General features: G+C 47.4%; 1 protein-coding gene across 1 annotated transcript; it reads left to right on the top strand.

Annotated features, from left to right (window-relative positions):
- The first annotated feature begins 1,924 nt into the window (after positions 1-1,924).
- DENND2C (DENN domain containing 2C) lies at positions 1,925-20,296 on the top strand. Its single transcript, XM_009989223.2, is given in 19 exon segments — positions 1,925-1,959; positions 2,270-2,529; positions 2,531-3,234; positions 4,922-5,070; positions 5,614-5,726; positions 9,046-9,142; positions 9,887-9,931; positions 11,251-11,438; positions 13,615-13,724; positions 14,228-14,297; positions 14,653-14,730; positions 15,874-16,014; positions 16,369-16,517; positions 16,906-17,083; positions 17,396-17,437; positions 18,358-18,451; positions 19,308-19,547; positions 19,866-19,952; positions 20,265-20,296. Coding segments are annotated over 18 exon segments (2,676 nt in total). The 5' UTR covers positions 1,925-1,959; positions 2,270-2,370.
- The last annotated feature ends 657 nt before the right edge of the window (positions 20,297-20,953 follow it).

Raw genomic sequence — 20,953 nt, forward strand, 5'->3', positions numbered from 1 at the left:
CCCTGGAAAAGTGTATTTGGGCAATGGTGATTGTTTCTGCTGTCCCTGCCTGTCAGAGTTACAGAAGGGAGGGATGAGGAGTGAGTGGTGACCTTGCTGTGTTGGAAGGGAGAGTGGAGCAGAGAAATGCCAAGCTGCTGAATGAGCCCGTGTGCTGCCCTCAGCCTGAGGAGGGGTGCGGGACTGTGGTGCCACCGTCCACTCGGTTGCAGACGGGCAGGCGAGGGAAAGGCCCTAAGCAGGGTATTTGTGAGAGCAATGGAAGTGTCTTGACTAGGGTCAGGAGCCTAGTGGCTCCCCAGGAGTGTGATGTGTCTTTCAGTCACTACTCAGACTGGTTGTCCCTTCAGGGGCTTGTAGACAGGATTAGATTAATTGCTTACTTGTCCAAGCATTTAGAAGTTAAGCTCCTGCAGGGGTAGGATGTGGTGAGTGAAGAAATGGACCCTGAAAGATTCCTGGGTGGCCTGTCCCAAAAAGTGTGTCTTTTTGGCTGTGTGTTCCAGGTTACCTTGAAGGGAAGACATGTGCAGAGAATGTCTGAGGGTGTCGGATATGCGGGGAATAAATGGTGGCAGTGATGGCCTTCTAAAATATTCCTGCTTGAAACAGCTGGCTGGAGGATCTGTCCTGGAGTGCTGAGTCCTAGTATTGTGCATTGCTGCTTGGCAAAATTCTTATCTTGGTCTTCCAGTATGGATGTGGCTCATTCCCTGTAGCTCTGGGAACACGTTATCGGGATGTATGTCTGAGATGTTTTCTGGTACTGCTACTAACCTGAGCATTCAAGTACTATGAATCCGGTTAAAACCCCAATACTTTAAAAATAGTGCATTGTGGGTTCTGTCCATATGGCTTCTGGTATAAAAGCCTTCATGTCTTACATGTTTAAAGTAATTTTTTGAGGTTTTTTTTTAGCATGGGTAAAAACTTACTTTCAAGAAGTTGAATTTCATCACTTCAGAAAAACACTGAGACTTGAAAGATCCAGATATATCTTCTCATCAGTACAAAAGTCTTAGGACCTATGGCAGAGATCAGACTTAACCTCCTTTTGCCTTGTAATCAAGGTTAGTGTCACATCTACTCTGTCCAGGGGCTGTGCTCTACTTGGCCATGTAGCTGATGAGGTGGAATGCCGTTCCTCAGCATGATATGCAGAAGCTCCGAACGAGTTAATAGCTAGAGTTGCTTTGTATCAAGATGGAAATGACTAAGCATACCACATTCCTGAAGTGTTACTTATTTTGATATAGAACCTGCTTGCTCGTAACTGCCCATGTCTTTCAGGCATCAGCATGGCAGAGTTTTGTTCAGAAAAGTTTCACGTTTGTTCTGAAGCTGAACAGAATGGGAGTAGCTGAGAGGTCTGGAAGGGGTCTTTGCTGCTGTGCTGGCTGTCCCCTCATTCCTCAGGACTGAGCTGGCAGCTTCCCTAGACTTCAGAAGACCAGAAACTGTCTTTTATTTGCCTACCAACACAGGAGGCTTAGTGACAGGGAGGTCTCTTGGGTGGTTTAGAGCTGCACGGCACTCACAAAAGGAGTGAAAGATTGCTTCAGAACTGCATGGGCTTGCCAGGTCAGTGAATTGCGTATTCCCATGCCTGTCGTGCTGCAGGATAAGGTAAGATGTCCTGTTAGTGCCTTTGATTAGCTAATCAGCTTCATGCACAAGCGTGGTAAGGAGGGTTGTGGGGTACCAGCAGCACCTGTGCTGGGGGGGCTTGAGCTCAGCATCAAAGAGTATTTTATTCTTGAACAGCACTGGCAGCATTCTCTTCTCGAGTGTGTGGTTTTGGGAAACGGAGTTGTCTTGAGACTTTGCATGGAAAATGCTTAGCGTGCTTTCTGGCTTTCAGAATTGGAAAAAGAGTCAGGGCTATCTATTGTGGTGTGAATGTGTCTCACTTCTGCTTTGGATGAAGACATGGAAGCTGTCTTCAAACAGCATGGATTGGTGAGGCTGTCTTTTGGGAGAAACGTGTGATACTTTGTCTAGAAATTATTTAATTTCTTGTCATCCAGAACTACTGCTTTCAATGAAATAAGTCAGTATTCTTGACTACACCAAACTGCTGTACGTACTAATGCAGTAGGGATGATAAATTTGGCTTCTGTGTGCTACAGAAACAGGTTTTGTGGGGAGTGTGCTCTGGAAGCCAGTCTTGAACATGTTCTTCAGCAGTTGTCAGAGTGCAGCTGGGAGTTCCTGGTGGTGCATATGGTTGGAGTGCAGCTGATGGTTCTTTTCTTCTTTTTGTCCACAGGTTGTGCTAGCAGGCAGTCCTTGCGGAGCTGACACCGGGGGCTCTTGGACACCGCTGGGCACATTGGAGTTTCATGCCAGCTTGATGTGTGCAGGACACGCATGGACTTGGACAAGGCTGGAGATGGGGTGTTTGTAAGCACGTTGGCACTTGCCATGCACCCAGCAGGGTCAGCAGATGGTGGCTTCTCCCGCTCTGCTTTGCAGACCCTCTCCCGGAGCCACTGCCGCAACATCAAACAGAAGATCTCCCAGTGGGAGGGGGAGGACACAAGGATGCTCCAGCAAGGAGAAACAGCAGCTGAAGGACTTTGGAGTAAAGTATGATCCCAGCTGTGAGGTTCTTTCCAAAGTGAAGCCAGCACATACAGAGAAGGGCAGAAAGACTGGGTCCAAAGATCCAAAGAGCCTGGGTTTGGACTTCAGGGAAGATGCACAGAGCTACTTGCAAACTGATGACTGCGGTGACCTCCAGCCCTGTGCATGCAGCCTAGCTTCCCAAGCCAAGGAGAAAGGAGAGTGGCAAGCAGGTTTCCTGGATCTAGGGGTGACACTGCCCCCAGGTAACTTCTATACCTCACAAGCACTGTGGAGGAGAGTAGATCCCCTTCTGCCTGGCAAAGACCCACCAGTTCCCTTGGACCTTCAGAGGAAGCGAGGGAACTGTGGCTCCACGGAAAGAGAACTTAAAATCAAAGGAGTGGACTCTCTCTGCAGGGCAGAGAGGAGCTTGAAAAACATTTACTCTGAGGCTGAGGGGCAAGAGGAGGAGCCAGCTGCTGTCCCACCACCCAAGCCCCGTAGGACTTTCTGCTATCTTGCAGAAAAGGGTGCCAGTAGCTGTAGTAATGCTAGTGCTACCAGGGAAACCCCCCTGCAAAAGCAACTTGGAGAAGACTTGGTGTTGTCCTCCAACAGTCCTGAGAAGAGAATAGCCAGCAGGAAGGTCAGAGGGAGAACCCAGAGGTACATCAATTCATCTCTCTGTCTGCGACATGTTTCCTTAAATCAGTTTCTAGATGGGTTTAAACAGCTTGCTTGCCATGATATCTTTGTGGAGGTGCTGGTACTGATGAGGCATCTGTTGATGGGAAGAGGATATTTCTGGATGGAAGTATCCCCTTTCCAGTATTGCGTGTGCGCTGCTTTTGCTGCTGATAATCTTGCAAAGAAGGCTAAGAGGTCCAGAGTCAGTCCCACACCTTAAAACAGAGTTGAGTGACAATATGCTGGCCCCAGAGAGAGTGCTACATCCTGCTTGCCCTGAACTTGTCCTCAGCTGCAACTTGTGGATTACTCTTGGGGCAGTATGGCTGCTAAATGTTCCGTCTTTCCTGTGAGCAGAAGATTCTCTTGCTCCTTAAAGTTAGAGGCTGTCAGCTGTGGGTACCACTGTCGCAGAAGGTTTGGCTGTTCTGCCTGCTTTCCCCAGGTCCTTGTCACAGAGTACCAAACCTCTGAGCTAGCGTGATGCCAGTCCTGCTTACAGATGAGCTGCCCGCAGCAGCCGCGCTGGAGAGGAGTGTGGACGTTATAGGTGGAGATGTGGCTGGGACTCCTGAAACTTCTTACACAGTGGCAAAGCGTGCAGCAATGCACCTGATTTCATGACGATGGGCCAAATCCCTGCCAACTCCTTTGTGACCTCTGTGCCATAATTTTGGAATGGAAGCCAAGTGTATGAAAATGCAAACTCACAAATGCACTAACACCCTTAGCATGAGCAGTAGGAGAGGTCCAGCAGAAAGCAGTGCCCTAATTCCGAGTACTGTTGCAAGTGCTTAGTCTGCAAAATGTGTTTTAGGTTCTTGCCTCTGTGACAGGATGGGACTCACCACACCTTCTTGGAGTGTGCTTGGCCATGGAGCCTCCAACTTCATTTTTAGTTTAGAAACCTCCCAGATTAAGTGAGTAGGACTTGCTTGGTGTGCTGGTTTTGACTGGGATAATTTTCTTCATAGTAGCTTATGTGGTGCTATGTTTTGGATTTGTGATGAAGATGGTATTGATAACATACCAATGTTTCAGGTATTCAGCTGAGCAGGACTTACACAGAGTCAAGGCCTGTTCTGCTCTCACACCGACCCACCAACGAGTAGGCTGGGGTCGGGCAAGATGTTGGGAGGGGACACAGCTGGGACAGCTGACCCCAACTGACCAAAAGGATATTCCATACTATATGATGTCCTGCCCAGCAATAAAAACTGGGGGAAGAAGGAGGAAGGGGGAGGTGTTTGGAGTTTTGGCATTTGTCTTCCCAAGTGGCCATTACGAGTGATGGAGCCCTGCTTCCCTGGGGATGGCTGAACACCTGCTTGCCGAAGGGAAGTAGTGAATGAATCCCGTGTTTTGATTTGCTTGTGTGTGCAGCTTTTGCTTTATCTAGTAAACTGTCTTTATCTCGACCCACACGTTTCTCTTTTACCCTTCTGGTTCACTCCCCCATCCCACTGGGCGGGAGCGAGCGAGTGGCTGTATGGGGCTGAGCTGCCAGCTGGGGTTAAACCACAACACTTGGAAATCAGAGAGTCCAGAGTGGAGCATCCATGTGCTTGATGGCCCCAAGGAGGACCATACTCTGTGTGAACTGGAGACAGCAACTTGCTGGTACATGCAGGTGCCTTTAGAAGAAGTTACACTGATTTTCCTCTAGGAAATCTTTTGAGTTTGAGGACATCCAGGGCTTCCGCAACTGGACAGCAACCACCAACTCCCACAGACTTCGAGAAGAGACAAATGGCACTACAAGATCCAGGCTCGTCTACACACAGTCACAAGACAACATCTACGAGGACATTATCTGTATGTGCCTGTGCTTCTAGGGGGATGCACTCACTTTATTTAAGGGTAGCAAATTTGCTGGGGAGGGAGAATGCACTGAGGCCCTTTCCAGCTCTGTGACTTTTAAGGTCTTCCCCATCTGGAGTTCTTTGTTGGTGTTAGTAACTATCTGCATGTGAACAGCCTGATTTCAGATGTCATGGAAGGTCACTAGAATTGCCCTGTGCTAAACTGATTTCTTTATTAGTTCTGCAAATGCTTTGCTCGAGTGCTGCACAGAGATCAGTGTGAACACTGACAAAATTAGCTGCTTTGCCACAGAGCCACTTTCTCTGCTCTGGTAGAAGTGTTTTGTTTTGCTGAGTCTGTGTACAGTTTGCCAAGTTGATGGTAGTGGGTTAGAAGGATCTTTGAGTGGTGGAAACCTAATCCATCTCAAAATAGGTTTCTCTCAGACCCTGTTAAAGCTTGGCAGACAAGTGCACACTCTCCCTGCTTACGTCCCTTGCAAGAATGCAGGACTTTATCTCTTTTCATGAATCTTCTGTCCAATGCTTTTTCCAGGTCCTGCAAAAGAGAACCCCTACGAAGATATCAGGGCCCTGCCCTTACCCCTGTGGAAGGTCCCATCTGTCTGGAAGCTGCCACCCCCCCGGAGCACCAGTAGGGCTCCCAAGGTAGAGTGAGGGGATTACATTGTCACGTGTTTACAGAGAGTCATCCTCACAAGCACCCTGTTTTGTGCTCCCCACTGGCCCACATTCCCTGCTGCTATGTCATTGGTTTTTCTTATTTTTTATTGTTTGTTATGAATGTAACTGATGACAAACAGCCATGGCAGTGGCAGTTGATTAAGCTGCTAAGGAGCAGAGGAATAGGAACAAGAGAGTGCTGATGAGATGCTTGAGTATGTGGGGAGGGGATGGGATGGAGAGCTTGGTAGAGCAGGAGGCTGCAGGAAGTTTATAATTCGTAATCTGACTCCTTTGGCTCTGATCTTGGACCAAAGCTTAATCTCATACTTAACCATCTCTTCTGATTCTATTTTCTAGCCTCCCCCAAAACCTCCCTTCCTCAGTCGCAAGACTCTTCAGCTGAAGCTCTCCCAGACACGTTTCCAGGGGAAAATGGCGAAGGACACAACCCTGCCTGTCCCACTGACTGAGTGGAAGCTGTTTGGAGCAGTAGAGGCTGCTAGCAGGAGAAAGAACTTGCCCTGGGTGAGACTGAAGCATGAAACATTACTTCTTGCATGATGTTTTATGCTTGCTGCTTTGCCTAGCACCTTTAAGAGCTTTGTAAGTGGTCATGGAGCTGTGTGTTTGGTAGGTGAATGCTGGTTAGCACTGCTGTTTGCATGGAGAAGTGACTGCTCAAACCATTTCCCCTCCAAGTAGCAGGGCAGGTGTTCGGGGATGAAAAAAATGGATCGCCAGTTCTAGCTGGGACGATAGAGTACTCGGTGTTGACCTGGAGATCAGTGCTGTGTGTGAATACTAGCTCTTCCTTGTCCTTCGTCATTGAAGCTTTGTTCCCAGTGCTTCCATGAAGTGTAATGGTGCTGGGTTTGTGCTGAGTGTGATGCAGGAATGCAGGGAAGCTCTCTGTGAGCTAAAGGGTCAGCTCTGTCCAGTTGGGTGTGTGTATTTGTCCCTTGCTCCTGATGACTTCCCAGACTGATCTCATTGCAGACATTGAATTAGATGGCTGACAGTGTGGCTGCTGTGGGGAGCTGGCTGGGCCCTTGTTTACTTGGCATGTTGGCTTGGGGTTCTTGACTTGCCATCAAGAACATACCCGTGCAGCTGTTTCATGGTCTAGAGGTGAAGAGCAGCTTTTAGGGATAAGCGCGTTTCACAAAGCCTTCGTACAGTTCTCCCCTCTGCTGCCTCCAGCTTCTGCCTCCGGCCTGTGTGCAAGGGCAGATGTGCTTCTGAGGCCAGAGTAGTGAGAAAGGCTTTTAATCCCCCTTCACGATAGCGGGTTCCATTGTAATTCTCATTCCATATGTTGGGAATCTTTCTAGATACTAGTACTGGTTACCAGCTCACGTCCCTCAGTGATACAATGGAGCACGTGCGCTAGAAGAACAGCTGCAGCTACGACTGTAGCGGCACTTTGTGCATAGGACTCAAATTCCAGTTGTGGTAGTGGCAACCGCTTACTTTTGCCATGGTAAAATAATTCAATTTCTGCAGATCTTTATTTCTTGTGAAAATTGGGTGTATTTGCTCAAATTGCACAAGACCGTGAGGTAGAGTTGAACAACTGCAAAATACTTTTCAAACATTAAATACTTTAGAGCAACAAGTGACTTCTATATGTGTTTTTAAACAAACTGTAAGCCTGGAAGGTCAGGAAGGTGATGCCAAGATTATAAAAATGCTGTGATGAAGAGTACCTTTGTTTGGAAGGGGGAATAAAACATTCCCCAAAAGCAAACCTGTTCCAAAAGTCTGTTAACAATTTACGTACAGGAAGCACACTGCTCTTTTTGCTCACAAGAAATTGAGCCAGGATTGCTTGAGAGATTGAGAAAAGAATCAGAGTCTAAAAAGAAAAAACTTATTGCTTAACAAACACATAGCTGCCTTAAACACTCCAATGTCTTTCACTGGTGACTCAACTGCACAAAAATCAGAATAGAAATTGAAATCCTCTACCTAAGGCTGGATGGTAGAGGGGATCGAAGGCAGATTTTGCAGGAGCAGCTCTGCTTTCTGCTGCGGGCTCTTTTCTTCCTTGCAGCCTCGTTGTGCTCGGAGGGCTGGCTAACGCAGAAAACGGGGAGAAATACATCTGAAAAGAAGAGCCTAAGCCTAGTTTGCTGAGCTGAGGTTAAAGACTTGAGCTGAAAAACAGGTTCTCTTGCTGAATATTGTCCTTTTTATGCAGTATTTGCAGTGACAGATGCTGGGCCCCACCCTCCTAGGCGCAGTGGGAGCATTTAATGAATTCTTAACTTGAGACAAGAATGAACTTGACCTGCTCACTTCGTTTAGCTAAATCCTCCTTCATAGAAGTGATAGCTGTCTTTATCATGCAGAATCAAGGAGCCACCTGCAGCATTGTCTACCTGGCAGCTCTGGGGGGGTCCAGAGAGACTGTGACAGGAGTTACAGAATGCATTAGGACTTGGGTTCTAAGGCCGTTGTGACCAGTGGAAGCAGGGCTAACAATGTCAACTTGGAGTGTCTAAATACTGACCCTTCTTTCACGTATGAAGCTTAGTGTGCATTGGGCTATGTTTTTTTCCAAAGTTTTTCTTCCAGTGGACCAGGTCTATGGTGCCCCTGCAGCATAGACCCACTATTTTGTCCCACTGTCTTTCTTCACCTATGCAAACTGAAAGTATATAATCCCTTCATTTTAGCAAACTACCCTGAGACAAGGACTGTGCTTAGAGCAGCCTTATTGTGTGCCTGATGTGCTGCTTTGGAGAACTTACTCCAGACAGCTTGTCTGACATCCAACTACAGCAGCAAACTTGAAAAACAAAGCAAACAAAAAGCAAACTCCAAGCTACATTGAGAGTACATTGAGCTCTGCTTTTTCTGAGCTTAGAAAGAATTGGGATGCTTGAGAGCATGCCAAGTTCAGAGTCCTTTGTGGTGCAGGGTTTATAAGATACTCTTGCCTTTGCCATTGGCCTCTCTAATAGAAGATGGAGATCTGATGCCAGACAGTTTGCCGCTTCTGCGATCTCTTTGGTAAGCAAAGTATGATAACTTGGAACGCTTGTGCAGTTCAGTGTCAGCTTTGAGTTGCGGTAACAGTAACCTCTTGCAGCAGAAATTCTGTGCTCGTTTATTATCCAGTGAGCTGTGCTAAAAGTGCTCTAGCAAGCAGTCTCTGAGCCAGGGTCCTTGGCAGGGCTTGAGCAGCCTTTCCCAGGCGTTGTGGTGCTAGATGATAGCTGTTGGGCTGCAGTGCTGTTGGCACCTGGACCCTTTTCTGGACTCTCACAATAACCTCTGCTTCTCCTTTGGGTTTCAGCTGGTACTGAAAATACAGGAGATCTTTGATTCTAAGCGTGGAAAGAAGAGGGTGAAGTTACTTAGTCCTGCGGGGAGAGAAGTGCCTCCAGTGAAAGGTATAGAGATGTCCTCCACCATTCTCTTTGCTATAAACCTCTTGAGCAGCACAGTTTCTTTGTGTTCTGGGGTACTGCCAGCAGGCCAGGCACCACCATCTCCTGCAGCTCACACTGGGCTGACTGAACAGTGCTAAAACCCATGTCTTGCAGCTGGAATTGTTGAGCTTTCAGCACCACTAGGATAGGGAACATTTGCCTAACTCAAGTTTAACACTGTCACAAATGGAAGATTCCGCTATGATCTGAGCCTGAAGAGCTGGGCTACTGGTTAAAAGTGCCTTTTCAAAAAAGCAGAGCAAACCCAAAGATTCCCCACGAAACCACATGGCATGAGAACTGCTTCTGACTACTCAACTCATCGCTTTTGTGCCTCTAAAATTATATTCTTGTGTTCTTCTAATTTTGTAGCCGTGATCTAGTCTTTATTTATTGTATGTTCTGTTCAGCAACTCTGTTAACTTTTATATCAGCATCAAATAACCACCTGGTTTCTGTTCTTTGCCTGTATTCAGCTGACCTACAGGTGGTTTACTGGAAACAGGGACTTGATATCAACTTGAAATTTACTGTTGTAGGACATTTGCCAGTACCGGCTGTTCTTTGTGATGCTTTGAGCAGAATAGGTGGGCAGCCCTGAGTGATGTTGCTCTGATGAGTCTACAGTTTGCTCTCTTTCCCAACTTTGGGTGTTGCCCGTCTTCCTTCTGCTTGGCTAATAAATGAAAACTATGTGTGTTTCAGGTGAAACCAGTGGGAATGACAGTGATACGGAAAATCAGCCAAAAAGTGAGTGAATCACAGGGGCTGGTCCTGTCCCCGTAGCACTACACATTTGGCTAAGGCTCTAATGGGATAAGCACACTGACTACTTGGGGCTTCTGCCAAAACAGAGAAAGAGAACATCTCAGAGGTAGCATAGCCAAGGCTGGGAGCTGTTGCTGTGACAATTCAACCTCTATTTCTGCCACTTCTCCCCTGAGCCCTTGAGGTTTAATGGCATTAATCTGCCAGTTGCTAGAAGTAGATTCATTTTTGGGTTGGTAGTCATATTTAACTAAAATATGTCTTGTGGGAGGCTGGGCCTGCATCACCTTTGCTGCTGACACTTGAGGTTGTTTTCCCCCTACTTCCTTCCTGTGGTTCTGTTTTATGTGTATAATGTTATGAAATGTCCTTTGCTCTGGGGAGCAATTACTTGGTTACTTGTCTGATTCCACAGTCCTGAGTTGGATCATAGGCCCAAACTGCAGGCTTGAAATACCTAGAGCTGGTGTGGGAAGGACCAAAGAGGTGTTAGTTTCTGTGCTGGTAAGGTTCGAATGCCAAATGGTAATGGTTGTCCAGCAGCCCTGATGAGTGACTCTATCATGTCTCTAAGCAAGCATCTAGGGAAAAGGACCAATGGAATTTTTAGATGTTTCATTTACTTGGAAGGAAGCATACAGCAGGCCTTAATTTGGAGCAAATGGTGAAGTCGTACTTTTTTTATGTTAAGGAGAGTAATGGGGATGGAAGAGTCTCTGCAAAAATACAGTGATTGAGTCACTGCCTGATTTAAGAGTTGTTTCCAAAGTGTCCAGAATGTGTCATGGGGCCTGGGCCACAGGAATTTCTTACATCAGAGTGCTGTGCCTGTGCTTGTGAGTCTGTGCTGCCTGTCAAGACATCCCAGCCTGGAGGTTTCTTGGCCAGGAAACTGGCTCTGCCTCTCTTGAATGCCCATGCTGATTTACTGAGTAGCTACCTGAGGCCTGGCAACTACTGAACTGGTGGAACTGGGCTTCTTCTCGCAGCTGGGCTTCCTTCATCACGGCATGTTACTCTGAGATGTGTGGAAAAAATGTCAGGACAGAAGGAGAATGCTGGCTATCAGTCAAGAAGGATTTGCAGACCTGCTGCAAGGCCAGTGCTCCCGTATCTGGAACAGCTCTGTGCTTGAGGAGCTGACGCAGGAGTCCAGGTCTTGTAGAGCACAGCAGTGATGCTATGCAAACGCACCCATCTCTTTTCCCCCTTCTAAAGGTGGTGATGATTCCTCTTCTGTGACCTGTAGGTATGTGGCAGAGAGAGCCACAGGCTGGTTTGGGATTTGTTCCTTTCTTCAGGTCGACCCAGGTGCCTGCTGCAGGCGCAGTCAGCCTCCAAGAGGAACCTGCACTACCAGACTTTGGAAAGGGATTTGATAGAGCTCCAAGAGCAGCGGCTGTTTGAGCTGTTTGTGGTGGTGTCGCTGCACAAGAAGGCATCTGAGATGACGTACACGCCGCAGATCATACAGCAGTTTCCTAGCAAGGTAAGAACTGCATGGCAACCTGCCCACAAAACACACTCAGCAGCTGTTTATCTCCTCTTGCAGTGTGTATCCCTTCCTCACTCTAGTGTGGTAAAGCTGGCCCACTGACTAGGATACAGGCTTGGAATATGAAGCACCTTGCTCTGTTACAGACCTAATGTATAGTGTTGGGCAGTTGTTGAGTATCTCTCTTGATAATGAGTTTACTGTCTTTTGTTGGAACTAGGAAGGCTCCTACTCTAACCCTAATTGCCTGGAAATATCATAAAACCGTACAGTATTGTGATACACTGCAGAGGCAGCCTGCAGGAGAGGAAAGGGAGCACAGTGCTCTGTTTCTGAAGCTGGCATGACCTCGTGCTGGTAGTCTGTGATTTATAAACAAGGAGTTGAAGCGATTTGACTCGTGGTGCACAGAAACCAGAATCCGAGGGTTTTTACGCTTATTTAAACTGTTCTGGAAAAAAATAAATTAAAATGGCAAAGCCATGTGTACTAGCCCTCAAAAAGCAGAGGAGAGCTGTGCAAGTTAAAGTACTGTAGGTAAAAAGAGCCATTTGAAATAAGCTTTTTTTCTGCCTGTTCAGCCCAAATGGATGACAAGATCAGTGTGTGACTCCCAAGTTATGACTCAGTGTACACAATAGGAGCTGAGGAGGATGGAGCCTTGATGCTTCTGTGGTTCCAGATTGAACTGAATGTTCAGTTGTGGCCATCTGGGCTTGTACCTGCTGCCTTCCACTAAAACCAGAACAAAACTAGTAATTCTAGCTGTGCTATCAGGAGTAAGACAGAAGTTAGTAAGGAATCTGCATTTTGTCCAAATAGAGATGGAGATGTCAGATTAATTAAGGGAGGTTATGTCGGACTCCGACAGGTCCCATAGTGTCCAGCTGCCTACAAGACTTGTGCACAAATAACTCGTGTCTTAAACGTGCAAATGTTTTAGATTCACAAACGGAATAAGGGACTGCAGCCAGAAGGAGTGCGCAGTCTTAGTTCAGTGGGTAAAACTGAACGTGCGTAAATAATGTCTGCTAAAAGTGCAAACTTTAGGGTGTTAGGAGGAAGAAAGGAATGTAGCCAGATTTAGTTTTTCCCTGGTGCAACCTCTCGATCTGTTCTTGGCCTTTGGGAAGGGCAGTGCCTGGTTCTTTTCCTGCTGCCCTGGCAGACAATCAGACCCAACTGTACCATGTGACTGTTTACTGGCTTTTATAAATGCACTAACAAACCAAATTATTTTCTCAATGTTTATTTATCCTCTGCTCAAATTAAAGTGTTTTGGCGAGTGGCTTTACGCAGGACAGTCTATCATGCTGGGACTTTGCAGGAAACATTGCCCAGTAATTATGGAGGTGTTCTAATTGCAGATTTGTCTCCCTTCTAAAAATAGCCTTGCTTCCTAGTAATCTGCTTGTCACCCTCTTCTGTGGGCTGCATGCCCAAGGACGTCAAAGCTTTTGTGCAGCTGTTACTCTGTGAAAATGCTGTACTGTTTTCCTAACCGCTCTTTCATATTGTCACAGCTTGGGACACTGGAATAACCTAGATGTGCTGATGGAGAGTAGTAACTAAAATTAGCTTTATGCAATAAACTTTCCTCTTCTGAGGGACATTTTCTACTTAAATGTGATCTCTCTTATTTGAAAACCTGCTTTTTGCCCCTTTTGGGCAGTTTTGAGCATGGAAAGCTGTCCTGTAGTCTTTGAGGGATTTGACTTGAGCTCACACATTGAAACTGGAACATGTGATTCATATACACTGTTTTCACGATTGAATTATGAGTGATCTGCACATCACAAGCTGAGCATATTTTTGTTTCTCTTAGTGTCTTCAAACCTCCTAGGAATAGAACCGAGGCAAACTGACACAACTGTCATTTGAGGGGTCAGGTCTAGCTTCATTCCCCAATAAACTTGGCAATGCTTGTAAATCCTTACTTGCTTTTTACCAAAACCAGCTGTGTAGTTTTACAAAGGTCTTATCATCAGGAAAGATGCAAGAGGAAACTGGGAATCTGTTATAGTCAGAATGTGTTTTCCTGTACTTGTGTGTTAGCTATCTGATGGTTCACCATTTGGAAGTGTCCGGATGATACTGTCTCCCATTATTTCAGATGCTGCAGCTGTGCATCACCCATCAGTGACTTTAAATGCATGTGTTTCCTCTCCAGCCTGAACATCCCTTCAAACAGTCAAAGGATACTGAAGAGAGGCTAAAGGTCATTCCCAAATTCTGCTTTCCAGATCCCAAAGACTGGTTTCCTGCATCAGACCTTAAGAGGTAAAGACTTGTTTTTGAACACTAATGCCTGAAACGGGCAATGCTGAAAGCTTAGGTATGTGCCAGTTTCCTGGACCAGAGGAACTGCAGCCAGAGCAAGGAAAAATGGGAAAGGCTGAATCCTTATACCCCTGTGATAGGGGAGGATGAGGTATGGAGGTGGACTCGGAAGTGCTGCTTCTGCCGGCACAGCATCTTTCCTATAAGAAGGAAGTTTGTAACGTCTGTTCGAGGGCTGGCAGGTGCTTCTGTTGCTCCTTGGCAGAGTGGAGAAGCAGCTGAGAAGGAAAAGAGCAGTAATAGCTCAAAGAGAGTCGTGGGCTGCAGGTTTTCACTCTGAATAGTGCCTGAAGTAGCTTGCTAACCACAGCAGGGGGTCTTCAGCATGACCACAAAGATAACAGCTTGTAGTTTGTGTGCTTTGTTTGTCAGTCTCTTCTCTTGTCAGTCTCTTCTCTGAGCTGCATGGTGAATTTAACCCTGACTGTTCTGTGATCCCCCAGTGAAACTTTTTCTTTTGTGTTGACGGGTGAGGATGGCAGCCGCTGGTTTGGGTACTGCAAGAAGCTCCTGGTAAGCATCTGTATATTGGGTGGAGTGTAAAAAATGCATTGATAAATGAACAGTCAAGTGCAGGACGTGAACCAGCAGTGATTTCCCATGTGGTTAGGTAGCACCTGTGCTGCTGCAGAGGTTACTAGCCCTTCGAACGCATAAGGGAAGGAGCGTGAGGATGCCCAGCAGTACAGTGAAATGGGCTATGGGTGTGGGAGACAGCTTCTGGAACTGGTCATTTGTCAGGAATCTTCTAAATCAGAAGTGTAGTGAGAGCTGCAGCAGAAGGAATTCTGGGGATCAGCTACAGTGCAGGAGCTAGGTTCTTTGCTGAATTTCTGTTCTCAGCTTAACTGTTCCTGTTGCCTTTCAGCCAGAGGGAAAAGGGAAGCGCCTTCCTGAGGTTTACTGCATCGTTAGCCGCCTGGGCTGCTTCAACCTCTTCTCCAAGGTGAAGTGGGGAGAGAGCCTTTTATTTCTTGTTGGACTTGAGCCTTTGACAACCTGCAAGCTCTAGAAAGTAACTCGATGCTTCTGCCTAGTCTAGAATTGCTTAGCAATTGTAACTCATTCCAGGAGAGTAGTGCTTCCTTGCCACTTTGGCTTTGACAGGGCAGATAAAATGACACTAATGCTGAGACTTGTCAGCTAATACACAGATGACTATTCCTTCAGCAAATTATTGTCAGGAAGTGGCTTCTCATACCTGATATTACTGATGGTGCCCCTTCATCCTCTTCGTCCGTGACTTAGAATCACAGAATGGTTTGGGTTGGAAAGGACCTTAAAGATCATCTAGTTCCAACCTCCCTGCCATGGGCAGGGACACCTTCCACTAGATCAGGTTGCTTGGATCAGGACCTTGCACTTGGCCTTGTTGAACTTCATGAGGTTCTCACAGGCCCACCTCTCCAGCCTGTCCAGGTCCCTCTGGATGGCATCCCTTTTCTCCAGTGTGTCCACAACACCACACAGCTTGGTGTCGTCAGCAAACTTGCTGAGGGTGCACCTGATCCCACTGTAATGGGGGATTATCCACTTGGAAATGGAAAATCAGTTTAAGAGGGGTAAGATCTCAGCTTGTTTCTCCTAGTAGCATGAGGAGAGTAGGTGAAGTAAAGACTGGGGAAAGCTATTGCAGGTAAAGGGCAGCTATTGCAGAACACGGGGGCAAGCTCATGATGAAAGCTGATGTCTAATCATTAGTGCACAGAGTTTCTAAAACAGTGTTTCAGAAAGATTTCTTGGGGAGTAGGATGGGGTGTTGCTCTTCTTTCTCCCCTAACTAGTTGTGAGAATTTGGTTAGTACATACAAGACATTTCCTTGCACTAGCAGGAGGCTGGATTGAGAATGGAGAGTTGTGCTCACAGACATCGATTCCCATTTGATTGTTCAGACAAATTGTTCAGATTGTTCAGCTCCTCCAGTTGGAGACGAGCTTTTACAGGTATCCCAAGTGAGGGGCGGAGAGGGCTGTGAGTCTGTGGTGGAGCCTTCATGTGCAGCGGTGACACGGGATGCGCCAGCAGAGGCTCGTATCCCCTCTGGCTCCCCGCAGGCATGGCAGCCGTGTCCGATGTGTTTTCTTGCAGATTTTAGATGAGGTGGAGAAGAGGCGAGAGGTGTCCCCAGCCCTCGTACACCCATTTATGCGTAGCGTAATGGAGGCTCCTTTCCCTGCTCCCGGACGCACAATCACCGTGAGGAGTTTCCTGCCCGGCGCAGGAAATGAGGTAACTGCAATCGGGACTGGCTTTCCTCTGTCGATGGCATCTCTGGGGCACAGGGGCACTTTGCAAACTGCGCTGTAGAGTGATGCCACCTGTAAATAATCGGTCTGAAGAGAACGTCCTAAAATCCAAAGGGAGGCTGTCGCAGAAGCCAGCCTCCCGTTGGATCGTCTACCATGGAAATGATTCCCTGCTTTTGAAGGCAGAGCTGCTGGGGAGTCCCCTGTGATGCCCTGAGCCGACTGCCCGGGCCGCGGGGTTCCGCCTGCGAGGAGCCACCAGCTCCGCGCTCCCGCCCGGCCTGGCTCTGCGCCGTGGCGCTGTGCTCCAGCCTCTGCGTCTCCGCGTGCCTCTCAGGTGATGGAGCTCTGCCGTCCCTTGGATTCGCGACTCGAGCACGTGGACTTTGAGTGCCTGTTCAAGTGTCTGAGTGTCTCGCGCACGGTTCGGGTCTTCGCCTCCCTCCTGCTGGAAAGGAGGGTGATCTTTGTTGCTGACAACCTAAGGTAAAAAACGAGTCTGAGTGACGAGTTCTTTCTGAGGGATACTATTTTTTCTTCTATATTTGGGCCTGTTTCATGTGAAAGCTTGTCTTTTTGTAAATGGTTACACTTAAAAGCTTTTCAGACTTTCCACACCAAATGTGCATGCTTAGAATTTGGAGTATGCTGTTTACCCAAGAGTAGGTAAGGGAATGTTTCCTGTACCGCCTTAGTCTAGGCTGATGCTATTCCTAGCTCCCCATAACTGACTTCAAAAGAAGATGCTTGGGGCTTTTGCTGCTGCATAAACAATGTATGTGAATTACATTTTCCCTGAGCATTTCCCACGTGTCTGTAGCTGAGTACGGAATGAGACATTGACAATCCCTTCTGTGTTTCTCTTACCTTCCAGCACTCTGTCTAAATGTGGCCATGCCGCAGTTGCAACGCTTTATCCCTTCACTTGGCAACACACCTACATACCAGTCCTGCCAACTTCTATGATTGATATTGCATGCTCTCCGACCCCATTCTTGATTGGCATTCTGTCCTGCTCCTTACCACAGCTCCAGGACTTACCCATAGAAGAGGTGAGAATTGGGTGAAGTGCAGTGGAGGGACTGACCTCTCTGGAATAATCTCTGTGGATTCTGTCTTAATACAAACTCGTAAGCTTTTCTGAGACAGTTGGTGAACTTGCCAGATGGTGTCAGGGTGTTCCATTGTTATCAAAGATAAATAATATTCACTGTTCTTATAGATAAGCTGCAGTTATGCGAAATTTGTGTTTTGTGTGTGACGTCCCCTGCCAATGGGGACATTTAAAAAAAAAAAGGTGGTTTTTTTCTGTACAGCAACATATCTGGTTTCAGAATCGATGTCCTTTGTACCTCTTTCCCCAGGTTCTGATTGTTGATCTTTGTGCTGACAAGTTCTTGAAAGAGGTGAGTGAAATAACAGTACTAGTCACTCATGGTTACACACGTGAAAAAGGCATCAATGAAAGGAAACGAAAGCAAGAAATGAGCAAAATCTAGTATTCATTCATTCTCAGTGGCTGAAGGAATATCTTGCATTCCTGTTTGATTGACAGAGAAGGGAACAAGCTTACAAGATCTTCATTGCAAGATTGAGGTTGCATGAGGTACAGAGCTGTGTGAAGCCAAAGGTGCTGCTTATCTGAGCTGGATTTAAAAACAGATACTTGGTTGGTTGATTATGTGAAGTGGACCACCAGGATTCTTTGCTGCTTTCTGGCTGTCTTTCTGTGTTCTTGTTCTCTACAGGGCTTTCTCCTCTCTCATCTAGCTGGGGTATGTTTGTTGGTTTGGTGGTTTTTTTTTTCCTTTCCAGGAGTGATAGTCTAGGAGACAAATGATCACAATTCACTTGTGCTTCTCTGCTGAACTTTACCTAATGTGCTTGTACATCACCAGACAAGTAGCTATAACCATACTGGAGTATTACTAGTTCAGGAGGATATTTGCATCTCCTTTCCTTGCCCTACTGTTCTGTTTTGCATTGCAGCCTGCAACTGGAGAAAGGTGTTAAAGGTATCCTGGTTTTAACTGTAATGTTGAGACTGGTCATATTTTCTAAATAGATTTTTGTTGTTCTTGTGTGTTTTCTCACTGGTATAATAAGCCTGAGTCTTTGTAGTGGCTACAGCAAATGTGCTGTGTTGGCCGTGTGTGTGTGTGTGTGTGTGTATGCATATGTACTCTCTGATACACCGTATCAGAGAGTAACTTCCCTCTGATTGTTTCAGGTATGTTACGAGTATTTCTCGTCTGTTCACAACGAGAAGGTTCTATTGATGATAGATATAACACAAAAATGCTGTCATGGCCATTTTTCTCTTTAGGTATCAGATGAAGATGAGATCCTGCCTCATAAACTCCAGGCTGCGCTTGTACAAATCTTGGAAGAACGAAGTGAAATCTTGTCACATGAGCAGAGTGATACACAAGGTACTTCGATGGAAAACTGTTTTCACATTAGCAAATCTCTACAGCTTCTATGTAGTTGATACAAAAATGAGAGAATGGAAATAAACATTGGGAAGCGACATTTTAGAAAGCTATTTTCCTATGATTTTACTGGGAACATCTTTCTTGTGAATGTGTTAGAAAGAAGTTTGGCATCCTAATAATTGTTCCTCTTTTCACCATCGGTATGTGTAGAGCTCTAGTTTTCCTTGGGCCAAGTGCATCAGTTCCTATGCTTTGAGTTTTCTTTAATTCTTCTGAAGTGGCAGAGAGAACGTTTTTCTTAAACAGAAAATGTAGCAAGTTTCTGTACTTTAGAGGGTAATCTGACAGAACATTTAAAATATTGAACTGCCTTATACATAATCTGTCAGATAAAAAGGTATGAGAATTTTAAAAAGCGTTGAGTAGCTTGAGAGGTTGGCTTTGGCAAATTATGTAATTCCACGCACATCAGAAGTAACAAAGTTTTCCAGTGGTTTGTGTTTTGTAATTTGCTTAATTCTTTAATACAATTAAACTTTGACTGTTTTAGGAGGCTTACAACTTCTTAGACACTAGGTGTTTGACAAGGGAAAAGAAATTACTAATGCTTTAACTCTTGGAAAAGCTTTAGAATTGAACCTGTCTCAGCTGCAGCAGAAAGCTGACATGGGAGGGAAATCTTAATGCTTGACCTGTGGCTTCTCTGATATCAAACACTCATCTGAAATTTCATAGCCTGAGACAGACAGCCTAAAAAGTAACTGCTGCTCCTCTTTTAGGAGAGGAGTGTCCAAAGTGATGAACGTAGAGAGAAATTTCTCCTCTCTTGTCCTCTTCACAGGTGACATGCCTCTTAACTCCCTGGTCTCTGAAGCTTTTGTGCAGTTCTTCGTGGAGATCGTTGGACACTACTCCCTGCACATGAACGTCACAGAAAAAGGGGAGCGGGTGTTTCAGCGGGAACCGTTCCATAAATCTCACGTGTCACGCAATGTGCGTCAGTTCTTGCATTCCTTCATGGAAACACAGATGTTTGCAGGGTTCATACAGGATCGAGAGCTGAGTAAAAATGCGATCAAAGGTGAGGTTTGATCTCACTTTCTTGTTTTACAAACTCACTTTCGAAGTATAATGTCATGTGACTGTGACTCTGAAGAAGCCCTTTGTCCTGGCAAGTTACCCTGTTGGCATTTTGGTGTACGCAGTAGCTCCATGCCCTTCTCATTACTCAACAGAATTCATCTTACGAGGCAAAGAAAGTTTTTGCGTTGCTCTCCTTTCTGGGCTTGATCCTGCAGCTTGCATTACATGAACGATTTCCTTTTCATAACCTCCCTGTTAATGATGCCACTTGCTAAAAGATGGAATAGCTCATCTAAGCGAGTGATTTTCTCTTTAGGCCTTTTTGAGGTCCGTGCCTTGGAGTATTTGGAGAGCATTCCAGAGACAGAACCCACTGGAATGAATAAAATCCTTCGCAGTCTTGGTAAATGGACACCCTTGCTTTTTATTTTATTTTTTAAAATAAATTTAGCAATTGAACATGCATGCAAAAGAGAGCAGAACCCATTCTTTGCCTTACGCACTTGTGTTCCTTTTGCTTACGTTTGCCCCGTCAGGGGACGCTGAACGCTGCAAGATTTTTCATTTATTTTTAAGCTTTTGCATCTTTTAGATAGAGTTTGTGGAAGTTGCCTAATCCTAGAGCTGTCTAAATTTGTTTCCCAACTTGAAGATATTCCTCAACCGGATGCCTCCTGGAATGTCTCCCCGCCCTAATGTTGCTTTTTCTCCGTAGGAAGCAAAATGAAATTTCTTCAGAAGAAATGAACGGGCGCTGCTTCGCGGCGGGGGCCGCCTGCCCTGCGGCCGGAGCCGGACTCCTCTTCGTCGCCAGTGGGGCTGGGGCTGCCCGGGCCGCGGGGCCCTGCGAGCCGCCGCCGCTAATAACGATCTCGTGGTTCCAACCGCCCCCGCGTCTGCGTTCCTCGCTGGGGCCGGGGCGGGGCCCGAGGGGCGGGGCCCGAGGGGCGGGGCCCGAGGGGCGGGGCCCGAGGGGCGGGGCCCGAGGGGCGGGGCCCGAGGGGCGGGGCCCGAGGGGCGGGGCCCGAGGGGCGGGGCCCGAGGGGCGGGGCCCGAGGGGCGGGGCCCGAGGGGCGGGGCCCGAGGGGCGGGGCCCGAGGGGCGGGGCCCGAGGGGCGGGGCCCGAGGGGCGGGGCCCGAGGGGCGGGGCCCGAGGGCGGGGCCCGAGGGGCGGGGCCCGAGGGGCGGGGCCCGAGGGGCGGGGCCCGAGGGGCGGGGCCCGAGGGGCGGGGCCCGAGGGGCGGGGCCCGAGGGGCGGGGCCCGAGGGGCGGGGCCCGAGGGGCGGGGCCCGAGGGGCGGGGCCCGAGGGGCGGGGCCCGAGGGGCGGGGCCCGAGGGGCGGGGCCCGAGGGGCGGGGCCCGAGGGGCGGGGCCCGAGGGGCGGGGCCCGAGGGGCGGGGCCCG

This window comes from Tauraco erythrolophus, chromosome 27 (assembly GCF_009769465.1).
Source record: "Tauraco erythrolophus isolate bTauEry1 chromosome 27, bTauEry1.pri, whole genome shotgun sequence".
In the NCBI taxonomy this organism is placed as follows: Eukaryota; Metazoa; Chordata; class Aves; order Musophagiformes; family Musophagidae; genus Tauraco; species Tauraco erythrolophus.